The sequence below is a fragment of the Nicotiana tabacum genome, chromosome 2 (genome assembly GCF_000715075.1).
Source record: "Nicotiana tabacum cultivar K326 chromosome 2, ASM71507v2, whole genome shotgun sequence".
NCBI lineage: Eukaryota > Viridiplantae > Streptophyta > Magnoliopsida > Solanales > Solanaceae > Nicotiana > Nicotiana tabacum.
Window position 1 is genome coordinate 99,745,980 of NC_134081.1, and position 12,083 is coordinate 99,758,062.

Consider the following 12,083-nt stretch of genomic DNA (forward strand, 5'->3'; position numbering starts at 1 on the left):
TTCATAACTCAATTTTTTCAGTTATTTTAATGAATTTTATACCGAAAATCCAGGTTTCGGATAAAAGTTATATGTTGGATTCGCCCTTGGCCGCCAAAACCACCAGCACCACCAAAATACACACTATTTTGCTACCAGTACTTCCTCAATCAGAAACATGAGTACTAATGGGCTTTAGCTTGATTTTATTTTTCGTCTTAGATGGAGTCAAGTCTTTTTCAAGATGATCACGACATGCAATTTCCACTATTGACGCTACTAAAACTGAGAAAACGATAAGGCAGAGCAAGAACAGGCTTTTAGAGTAAGCAATTCACTACAGATATCATCACCATCCAAAGAAGAAACCAAGAACATAGCCATTCTTACTTCTCTATTATATCTGTAGAATGCATATTTATTGAGGACTCAATCTCCTACCTAGAACACCAGAATTATAACGGTTGATAAGGATCATGTCACATAATTTAGTATTTTTTCTAACTTTTGAGGAAGATAAAGAAAACATTGTTTGCTTATCATTCACTTTGCAAATAAAAGTAATAATTTTCCTCGTGAATACTTTCCAATAATAACGAATCACGTTACATGATTGACTGAGAAAAATTCATAGTCTTTATAATTTCTGAGAGTTTTCATTGAGCCTGAATTCATTGTTCTGGACCATTTTTGTTGTGATTCCTAACCATTCTAGCCTTCCTAAAATTGGAAGGTCTCAGCAGTTCAGTGAGCTTGGACGGAAAACACGATTATTTATATGAAACTAAAAAATTTCAACCGACCGACGGCTTCGGTCGGAAATAAGGCGCTCCGACCAAGGCAAAGTACGAAGATTAATAAAAGTAATTTTTGGCGGAGTGACCCACGGTTCCCCTCGGAAAATACTTGTTATAAAACGGACGAAACCCTCGTTCTTTCTCATTTTTCTTTTTCTTTTTTCTTCGGTCATTTCTCCCTTTCTCAACTTTCACCTCCACCGGCAGCCTCCTCCTCCACTCAGGTAAGCTTTTCCTTTTCCAGATCTGTATTCAGCGGTTTATTTTTCTCCGATTTGTTTTTTATTTGTTTATATAGATGTTTAGTTTTTGGATTTAGTTTGCATGTGGTAATTTTGTTTATTGTTTATATAGATGTTTAATTTTGAGATCTATCTAGATATTTATTTAGATGTTTTAGTTTCAGATCTGTATCAGCGTTTTTTTTTAGTTTATTATTTAGGTAATTTAGTGGTGATATCTGTTTTAGTTTATTTGTTTGTATAGATTTTTGGTTTTTTTGGGTTTAGTTTATATGTATTATATTTTGTTTATATATATATATATATATATATATATATATATATATATATATATATTAAAGGAATAAAGTTACCATATATATTTGGCATTGTGGTTAAGCCAAGTGGCAAGCTAATAAATACCAATAGTATATGATAACTTTATTCTATATTTGATTATGTTAATCAAATAGAAATACAAGAGTGTGTGCGTGTGTGTGTGTATATATATATATATTGAATTTGAATTAAAGGATAATTTTGAATTTATAGATAAAGTTTTTAAATTAAAATTAAAATAAAAAAGAAATTTATCTTCTGTCATTATACTTAATTCGGTTAATCATCATATGCAATCATGTTAGGAACTTTTGTTATCTTTTCTAATTATTTAAATACTACTTCGCCTCTGGCAAAAAAGAAAAAAACTACTCCATATAACTATAGAATCCTTTCACATTTAAAACCCTATAATTATAGTTCTTTAAAACACTATATCTAGATTTGAATAAAGCGAATTTCTTTTAAAATAAATGTTATATATAGGGTGCACGTCTATGTTTATCCAGATAACAAAAAAGAGTTTAAAAATCTAATAAAAGTTTACTTACATATATAATGAAGTAAACCTACATGCTGGAGAAAGAAACAACACAAAAATCAGTCAATATTCAAAAAAAGTTATTTTTTTCCCTTTTGAAAAATGTTTGTTTGAAGAGTCAATTTGTATAAATCTACATCAAACAAATAACAAAACTTTGGCTATACAATTGCTATCATTAATTTCAATTTAGCACCTTCTAGGAATTGAAGGATATAAGCTGAAACCTCTTCATTTAGTTGCAGTCAAGCCAACATTGCAAGGGTATAATATTTTTTTCGATGAAGAATATTAGTTTTGAATCATTAGATTATGTGAAAGATTTTTTTCTCGAATTCAACAAGAGGGATATTTCTTTCTAATTGATAGTTTCTATAGCGATTTTCAAGCATAACAAAAAGTATATTTTAAAAAAATTGGTATGGCGTGATTTTTTTAAAATGTAAACAAATTATTTCGAAATGGAATTATTTTTTAAAATATAATGTAATTTTAAAAATAAAAAGATAAGATATTTTTGAATTTTAGTAGAATTTTTTTAAAATTATTATAATAGAAGTCATATCATGGATAAAATCAAGAAACCGAAATCTTATGAAATATTTACATAAATATCGGTCAGATTTATTGTTTCTTTTTATAGCTAATATACATAGATGATATACCTACAACACACGATTATACACATATTATATATGAATTATATTTAAAATTACCCATCATTTAATTTTTTTGTGAGAGCACCTATTTAGGTTGATTAGATAAAGCCAAAAGAAAAATATGAAAGAATTTCAATCAAAGACTAAAAATATAAATAAAGTTCTTATGTAGATAATTTCAATTAGAACTCATCTTTTTATAGCGAAATAAATTAACTTTTTGTAATAAAAGAAAGAAAGACATAAAAAAAAAAGATAAAAGAAAATAAATATAGAAAAAAAATGTATGAAAAATCTAAAACCATAAATAAGAGATGACAACGAATTTCTTCTTCTGTTTCATCTTTGTTAAGTATAAAAAATTTGGAAGCTGATCTCATTGATTTCAAATATTTTTTTCAACTCAAATACATAAATTATAAAATAGGGATATCGTAGAATATTTTTCTTAATTCACATTGTGTGCCGTTTTAAAAAAATTACTATTACTAACAAACTGATATGATATTCGAATTTGAATTTAAATGCAATTTGCGTAGTTTGCATTGAGGTTAAGCCAAGTATGGTGTAGAGAAAAAACTACTTGGCAATTTTAAGACAATATATGTAATGTTATATAATGACAATCAACGAACTTAACATTTAATGATTTAAAAAATAAAAAATCTGTATATATAAGGTATTCAAAATTCACAATCTGTGGATAGAGATATCGATAAACTCAAAATGGAGTCATACTGAAATAAAGTTTCACCGGCTAAAGAATTATTTAAATTTTTAGATAGCCAATTAAAGTAAATTTTAAATTAAGGATAATATTTTTACTTGCATCATTATAAAGATAATCATTATTGAAATATATATAAAGTTTTAGAAATTGGAATTTCAAAATAGAAATATTTTTTGAAAGATAACAACATACCAAATAAGAGTTTAAGTAGTAGTAAAAGAGTCACGTCGTAACCAAAGAATTGTTTATATTGTGTCAACCTTTATGCTTTGCCATAAATACGAGTTTTTATTTCGCTTTGTGGCAATTTTTAGGTTCCAATGACACCAATGAGAATGGTACAAAAATAAAATTATCACTACGAGATTTGAGAAAATATTAGTCTTTTTTCATGTATTGTTTCTTAATTAATATCTAAGGGTTATCTATAATTATCTAGAAGGTTTAAATTTTAAGGTTATTTACATATAATTCAAATACCTCAGATATTTAACATGGTTAATATCAAATATCAAAAATGGAGTCATACTGGGGGGGGAAAATTCATTGGCTAAAGAATTTTTTAAATTTTTAGATAGCCGACTAAAATGAGTTTTGAATTAGGATAATATTTTCACTTATATTATTATAAAAATAATAATTATTGAAAAATAAAGTTTTAGAAACTGAAATTTTAAAATAGAAATATTTTTTGAAAGATATTAAGTTTATCAACACACCAAATAAGAGTTCAAGTAGTAGTAAAAGAGTCAAGTCATATCTAAAGAGTCCTTCATAGTCTCAGCCTTTGAATATTGTGTTTGCCATAAATATGAGTTATTATTTTGCTTCCTGACTATTTTTAGGATCCAATGACACCGACGAAAATTGTACCAAAAAAGAAAAATAGAATTATAACTAGGAGATTTGAGAAATGATTAATCTTTTTCATGTAGTGTTGCTTAATTAATATTCAATGATTATCTATATTTATCGAGAAGATTTAAATTTTAAGATTATTTACATATAATCTAAATAACTCAAATATGTGACATGGTTAGTTTCCGCGCATCCGCGCGGGTACTAATACTAGTTAAGTATTAATTTTGATGTTTAGTCTTTAGGATTTAGTTTATATATGGTAATTTAATTTATTGTTTTTACTGTTTACGCATGTGGAATTAGGACATAGTTTTTTGCTCGAAAGTACTCCCTCCGTCTCATATTATTAGTTCTGGTTACTAAAAATAGTTGTCTCAAATTATTTGTCATTTTAGAAGTTCAAGACAAAATTGATTATATTTTTTCTTTTTTACCCTTAGTAATAATTGTTCTTGAAGATGGAGATAATACATAAATATAATAAATATTCAATGAAGAGAGATTTTATCTTAAGATATAAATTAGGGTAAAATAGTTTAATCCCTTCCTAATTAATATTTTTTAAGGAGAGTGTAAAAGAAAAATATGACAGATAATATGAGGCATGGGAAGTAATTGACTAAAAATAGAATTTTGATTTGTGCTACTTATTTGAATTGATATTTATAGTTTTCTGTTGTCTTTGTGAAAATTGTTGAGTTTCCAATTCCATTTAGTTGATGAAAATTTTCTACTGTATTGTTGGGATTGGTTTTCTAGTTTAGAAGTATGTAAATTAAAGTGAAATTTTCTTTAGCGGATATTCTTTAATACACCAAAAACTTTACAGCTAATTATAAAGTCGCATTCATTTTAATATTTAATAAACGTGTAGTGCCGTTAAAACAAAGCATTTAGAATAATAAATTTAGGATATATGGGTTGAATAGCAATAATTGAGAATAAATATCAAAAGATTGCTTTATTGAAAAATTTAAGAAGTGAATTATCTTGTCCTTTTTTTCTTGATTGTGCAGATGGAACCTGAACAACATAGATGGATGTATAATAGAAATTATCCTAATCGCGGATGGTTGAATGAAGAATTTATACTATGGGTAGCTAAGTTTATTGACTATGCCAAGTCGCTTTCTCAATTTGGTGATGAAGGCACGATTAGATGTCTTTGTGGGAATTGCAAGTGTAGAAAGTTGTTGAAACCAGAGATTGTTAAATTTCATCTTTATAAAGAGGGATTCAAAGAAAAATATCATTTGCGGACTGCTCATGAAGAGTTCAAGCCTAGTGTCAGCGCGCATTTTCAAAATTTTAGCGATAGTAAGGTCATTCAGTGGAAGACCTCCCAGGCAAAGGCTGCCCGAACATCTAAAAAGGATGGCTCGTTGCACACCGAGGGTTTAGTCACTATGAGGAGTAGAAAGAGATTGGTAACATTCTTGAAATATTTATATTTGTTTTCAATTATATTCGTTGGAACTTCCAATGAACTCCTATTATTTCTTTTGCATGAAAAGGTTTACAAGAGATATGGGTCTAGTGATGAGGTCTTTCATGAGACCCACACAAAGAAAAAGAAGGATGGTAAAAAGGTTTGGGTTGAATCGCAGGCTGAGCAAGCATATGTAAGATCCAAACATTTCTCTTATTTCGTTTTCTTTAAAAGTTAATATAATAATAGTAATAGTAGGAGGTCATGGGTTTGAGTCGTGGGAATAGTCTTTTGCAGAAATGCAGGGTAAGACTGCGTACCCTTGTAGTTCGGCCCTTCCACTGACCCCGCGCATAGGAGAGCTTGGTGCACCAGGCTGCCCTTTATATAATAATAGTCATCGCTTTTCCTGCAGAATGAGTATAAACAAAGCTTGGAGAAGTACACCCGGAGTCGATCGATCGGCGATCAAGATGGGCAGCGTTCAATCAACCGTCATTCGTCCAGATTTGCTGGTGCGTCTTCTTCTTCTTCACAGTCCTCTGTGAATCAGGATAAGTCGGAGGATGAGTTGGAGGCAACACGAAGGAAGTTGGTGACAACGCAAAGACAGTTAGAGATAACACAGAGGCTGTTGGAGTTAAGTCAAATGTCTCTGCAAGAAAAGAACGATGATTACAAGCGCATTGACAAAGATATAAAACGCCTCAAGGCTCAAGTTAAGTGGATGGTGAAGTCTGTCGAGAATAATAATATTCGTTTACCCCTTTCTCCACAGACCGACTTTGATAACAGTAAGCCAGTAAATGATGTTGCCCCTGGCGATAATGATGTCTAGTTTCATGTCCTTGTGTTTTTCCAAGTTGCTCGGACATGGGTGCGGGTGTCCGACACGGGTGCGGATCTAGAGGTCGGATCTTTCAAGATGTAAATTCTATGATTCGGGGATACAGATCCTAGTACGGATACGGGTGCGGGGATCCGGCTATAAATAATTAAAAAATATAAAAATCTCTTTAATTTATGAGAAATTTTGTGGAATACTTACGTATAGCTTGTAAAGTGTGGATTTCCTTTTTATTCTCAAGTTGTAGATAAACAAAAGATTGATTTCCTAGATAAGATATGTTATTTTCTTCAAATTTATCCTAGTTTTAGTTCTGATTTCGGTAATCAAATTGTATTTTGTCTCGATTTTTTCTGTCTGTCATGGTTAAAGTACTCAAAATTGTTTGACCAAATCCGGTACGGATCACATACCCACACCCATACTAGTGTCGTGTCGACACGGGTGCGGCACCTAAACTGCCATGTCAGAGCAACTTAGGTATTTTCTGAACACTTATTACTAGTTTGATGTAATTAGGATGTTAGTACTTTATTGCAGCTTCAGTAGTTTGAAATGTATTTGGATGTTGTGGTTGAAACTTTTATATTTATGTTTAAAGCTTTTGAAGTTTAATGGGATATGGTGTCATCGGGTGAATTTCACTGTTCCTTGAGCCGATGGTCTATCGGAAACAGTCTCTCTACCTCCACAAGGTAGGGGTAAGGTCTGCGCACGCACTACCCTCCCCAAACCACACATGTGGGATTACACTAGGTTTGTTGTTGTTGTTGTCATCGGGTGGATAATTTAAAGTTTAATAGTTTGATTCATTGTAATTGAGGTCCTATAAAGGGGCAGCCCGGTGCACTAAGCTCCCGCTATGCGCGGGGTCCGGGGAAGGACCGGACCACAAGGGTCTATTGTACGCAGTCTTACCCTACATTTCTGCAAGAGGCTGTTTCCAACCACTGTTGAGTGTTCAACCAGTGTGCTAACTGAGCCAAACAGCATAAAAAGGATTTTCTGTAATACAGTGCATTGACTTGGACAAGTATGATCAACAAACAGAGTTTGCAGGATGCCAACCTTAAAGAGCAGAGAAGATAGAACGGATACATGTAAACCAGAAACCTTCTTATTATAAATCAATCATATAGGGGATTCATGTTGATTGACTCTCATGTTTACCTGTACAAAGACTTTTTATTCCGTGCTGTAATTACAGTATATTATGAATTGGGCATAAAACTTACAGTTACAAACCCATTATAGCTGGACAAAGGAAGTGTAGAATCGACCAAAACTGAATATTATCAATCATCTTGCAACATGTTGTACTGATTGATTTACCCGAGAAACTATTTCATTTTACGCGGGAAAGCATGGGAAACAATCAGACGACTTCAGAAAAGCCTCTACGTCTTCTATTGAGCTTCTGGTATAGGTGTCAAAGCCATCCGTTCCTGGTAAATTGGAGATAAATGTTAAAACAGAAAGAGAAAAGTTCGGTTGGGGTGGGGGTGGGGGTGGGGGTGGGGGTGTTGAAAAGACAAGTGCACAAACTTGAGGGGAGAGAGAGAGAGAGGGAGGGAGTGTTTACCTCAGAATATCGCGGATACTGTTGATGTCCCGTTGTTTTAACAATTGTTTCCCACTTGGGATCAGTGGATAGTGTCTTACAAGATTGTTTTTCAGGACTTATTCCTGTCCCAACATATGATCTTGACAATGCATATTTTGTGGATAGTGAAGGCAAAGTACGGCAAAGCCATGAATCTGAAGGAGATTTTGGTAAAGGAGGGGGGGCAGGAAGCATCGAGTGTACCACGCTTGAGTTCTCTAACTTTTCTTTTTTAACATTTTTCTTTCTTGTACTGCGCTTAACATCATTCTTTGGCTTTGTTGAGGTGACTGCGTCCTGGTAATGGTCTTGAGCTTGTCCAGAAACCAACAGTGCCATCATTTCCCCTCCATTGTTCAATTTTTCTGCTGATGATGGTGGATAGGAAACTTCCTTTTGAGTATTTTGCTGTGACGTTCTATCCTCCGCAGGATTAGTAAAATAGCTAAGCGAAGAATCTACCAAGTGCTTTTGTTCTGTTGTCTTTTTAAGAATCTCATGGTCCTGATCATGTAAGTTAAATGGTCTCTCCATTGTAGCAGAACATGATTTCATAATTGGAGATTCCACCTTATGTACAATATCTACATGCAGAGTTTTCTCGGCCAGAGGAGTTTCTAAATCCGCTATTCTTGCATCGTTCCGATAAGGAAAGCTATTTCTGGTATTCTTCTGCAACCCCAAGCAAACTGGCTCTGGATTATTTCCTTCTTCATTAGAGCCAGGGATTGCTTTATTTACATAGTTCTGAGAAGGATCATTAGCATAGGCAGAAATGTCCCTGCCATTCACATCATTCTTATCCTCATTCTCGGATCCGCTACAAGAAGCGGTAGATGATGATCCAGTTCGTGTTCTACTGGCAGGAGATATGGGCACTCGAGTTCGTACACTCATACCAGGTACAGGATTCAGAAGACAAAATGAACTTTTCAAGCAAAAACGAGGCAGTAATCCACAAACTTTATAAGGTAGATTTCCATCATCATAACTGTCATCATCGCTTTCTTCTTCTTCGCCGTTATCATGAAATTGGGAATAACGACGTGCAAAACTAGGTCCATAACGCAGTTGAGGCCGTTTATCCCCATTTACTACCTTCTTCAGTTGTCTTGGTTGCTCCTGAACAGCTTGTTGCTTCCTGGGCGCATAGTGAGGCATTTCTAAAGTCTTTTCTGAAGCCATCGCCTTGGCTGCTGGCAGAAACCGATCAATCATGAAATCTCTAGTTTGTGGATCTGTTAACGAGGTACTAAATGGTTTTGCTTCTGGCTCGTCTAATCCACTTAAGCCACTTATGCTACAATTCAGAAAGAATGATTCAGTTCTCGAAAGCTTATCAGGGGCATCCATGTATGCTTCATCACCATCCCCTGATTCACTTTTTTCCTTATCCTGTTTAATTTCTTTTGAGCAGTCAATACTATCAATCTTCTTCGTCTTTTCGTCCAAGTTCATGCAGCTCGGCGAGGAATGTTGAGCATTTCCTATTTGGCCCTTACTAACGTTTTGACTCTCACGGGCATTATCAGAATCCTGGTTATCTTTTAGTTTTCTCCCTGGGGGAAGTCTCGGGGCAATAGGTGGTTTATCAGAAGCACGAATTTGCCGTTTGCTTTCATACTTTGGTTTTCCAGGGCTTTGTTCCCAGAGGAAAGGTACAACTCCTGGGTTCCTCACTGGACCTGACTTCAGTTCTGATTTGTAACGAGGAGGATGAGTTACGGTGGGGAGAGAATATTCAGTTTTCTTCGTCTCATCTCTCCCAGAAGCCGATGTTGGAGAGACTCGTCTTACTGACAGAAAGGGTTGACTCAAATTCAGTTGCTTATCCTCCATGAAATTCTTCAGCAACATACAAACACCTTATTTCTGCAGATATAACCATCAAACTGTTAAACTTACTGCTATGTTCAACAATATGGACAATATAACAAATGACACATTCCCCAATAATAACAACAAAATACTTTGTAATAAAAGTCTCTGCAGAAATGCAGGGTAAGGCTGCGTACAATAGACCCTTGTGGTCCGGCACTTCTCCGGACTCCGCGCATAGCGGGAGCTTGGTACACCGGGCTGCCTTTTTTTACTTTGTAATAAAACACTATTTCAACCAGCTGCTACATTTTCCCAGACTGATGTTACTCCTTGTAACAGTTGATGAATGAATCAATGCAGACTGATTTTACTCCTTCCAACAACTAACTGAGACAATCCAAGTTTGTATATATCAGCTTACTTCTGTCTCTTTTCTAGGAGAAGCAACAATCAATCAATCAATCTAACTACCCCTAAATCCCAAGTTAGTTGATGACGGTTATATAAATCCTTTGACCAGACTACAAATACTCATAAACATACTCCAGACAAACACATAACCCAATATAAGTCTCTTGTTAAAGACACATCGAATTAACCAGTTTGTGCTTGCAGCTGGCACCAAACATGTTTCTTTACATCCATTGGTAGGATCAGGAAGCTGGAAATGTTGAAGGTTTTATACTGTCATATAAGGATTCTTTCTTTTGATTCTTAGCCACTTCATTTAGAGAAAAATGGTAACAGATGGGGCAAAAACAGAAGGAATTGTCATGTAGTTCATGAGTTTTTGCCAACTAGCTTTAATTTCAACTACAACCAATTAAACTCATTTATATTCACTAATGATTCTACCTCTCAACCAACCTAAATAGTGCAATCTCCCTGTCTACTAAATATAAGTTCCAACCATGTCACCTTTTGATACTTGGATTGACAATAGGACGGTAGATTCACAGACTCAGAAATTCCATTTACTTCGAAAATTACCAATATGGTTAGCCCTATTTCTGGTGTTTTGCTTATTCTAAAAGTAAAAAAAAAATAAAAAAAAATAAAAAAATAGTTCAATAAAAGAAAGATTAACTTCCACAAGCCTAAATTTAAAAAACTCAAATTTACTTGCACTCTGTTTTGCTATCTGAACCAATATTGTTATCAATCCAAGTGTTTTACCTTAATGCATTACCACCCCATCTTCCCAAACCCCATAATCTCCATTTTTACATGTAGCATACCTACCCAAAGAAACACCCAAACTGAATATAAAGGAAGTCCCCCCCCCCCCCTACACAACCCCCCCCCCCCAAACCAAAACCCACCACACCCTCTTCTTTCTTCCTGGGTTGCAAGATACAAAAAAGATTAAGGCTTGGGAGTTCCTTGTAATTATAAACAATTCTAAGGCATCAAATGGAAAATAAATCATACCAATTCAGCAACAAATATCTCTCAACAAAATTAGCAAACACCCCAAGAAATCAAGATAGTATAACCAATGAAAATACATTCTTTTAAGGAAAATGAATAATACAGTGAGAAATTCAGAGTACCTCTGATAAATGGCTGATCTTGAACTGCAAATGACTTTCTAGGATAAATGAATGAGCATAAACGCTATGTATACATAGCTGTAAAACACCCAAGAATCACAAATCTTTAAAAAAAAAAAAAAAAAAAGATATGAGCTAAGAGAGAGAAAAAAAAAAGAGACAGAAAAACAATAGAGATGAGCTCATACAGAGAGACAAGAATAAAGGACTAACCTCACTTACATATACTAATGTCTGTATTCTCCTTGAGAACTTAACTTACCTTGCGTCAATGGAGAAACTCCACTAAATTGTTTTTTTAACACTTATAAACTATAGCAAATACTGTACCAAATATTGTTTTTAAATTCAAATAAACAACTTGAAGTTAGCTAAAAAGAATCAATACGTTCCTAAGTTTACTGATATTTTTGACTTAGCCTTTTGGTTACTGGTTTTTGGATCATGTGATAGGCATTTATTTAAAAAGGTTAGGGCCCTCAAAAGTCATAGTCATTTAGTCATTCACATGCATCATTGTCATGCATTTAAGTGTGTAATCTTGGGAAATAGAATTTTATTTATTTTCTGACCCCTCAACTTGTCTTTCTAAATAATTGGTCTATAATCATACATGTATTATTCCAGTTTCTTGGACACCTCATTCTCTACATGATTCTTTGTAGTAATAATTAGGGGACTACTTTTTTGGCAAAAAAATATC

General features: G+C 33.6%; 2 protein-coding genes across 8 annotated transcripts; one reads left to right on the forward strand and one right to left on the reverse strand.

The window, feature by feature from the left end:
* The first annotated feature begins 562 nt into the window (after nt 1–562).
* LOC107765427 (uncharacterized) lies at nt 563–6,963 on the forward strand. The gene is made up of 4 exons (XM_075236708.1): nt 563–1,000; nt 5,144–5,554; nt 5,642–5,749; nt 5,972–6,963. Exons 1-4 carry the CDS (start codon nt 758–760, stop codon nt 6,392–6,394), a joined length of 1,185 nt encoding a protein of 394 aa, XP_075092809.1. The 5' UTR covers nt 563–757; the 3' UTR covers nt 6,395–6,963.
* Nucleotides 6,964–7,498: 535 nt separating this feature from the next.
* Nucleotides 7,499–11,809, reverse strand: LOC107810776 (uncharacterized). 7 transcript variants are annotated; one of them, XM_075236701.1, is made up of 5 exons: nt 11,603–11,809; nt 11,381–11,484; nt 10,022–10,214; nt 7,986–9,878; nt 7,499–7,848 (listed from the first exon to the last, which is right to left on the reverse strand). In XM_075236701.1, the coding sequence occupies exons 4-5, from the start codon at nt 9,861–9,863 to the stop codon at nt 7,810–7,812; spliced, it is 1,917 nt and encodes a 638-aa protein (XP_075092802.1). In that variant the 5' UTR covers nt 9,864–9,878; nt 10,022–10,214; nt 11,381–11,484; nt 11,603–11,809; the 3' UTR covers nt 7,499–7,809. The 7 variants fall into 7 exon arrangements, with proteins under 7 accessions (XP_075092802.1, XP_075092806.1, XP_075092790.1 ...); XM_075236705.1 differs by having other exon boundaries at nt 9,977–10,214; XM_075236689.1 differs by having other exon boundaries at nt 11,594–11,809.
* Between the last annotated feature and the right edge of the window lie 274 nt (nt 11,810–12,083).

Coding starts and splice junctions, on each gene's coding strand:
- LOC107810776 (XM_075236680.1), bottom strand. CDS start 9,863: ATGTTGCTGAAGAATTTCATGGAGGATAAGCAACTGAATTTGAGTCAA. Junction 7,849..7,985: donor AGTATCCGCGATATTCTGAG/GTAAACACTCCC, acceptor CCAATTTACCAG/GAACGGATGGCTTTGACACC.
- LOC107765427 (XM_075236708.1), top strand. CDS start 758: ATGAAACTAAAAAATTTCAACCGACCGACGGCTTCGGTCGGAAATAAG. Junction 1,001..5,143: donor CAGCCTCCTCCTCCACTCAG/GTAAGCTTTTCC, acceptor TTGATTGTGCAG/ATGGAACCTGAACAACATAG. Junction 5,555..5,641: donor TGAGGAGTAGAAAGAGATTG/GTAACATTCTTG, acceptor TTGCATGAAAAG/GTTTACAAGAGATATGGGTC.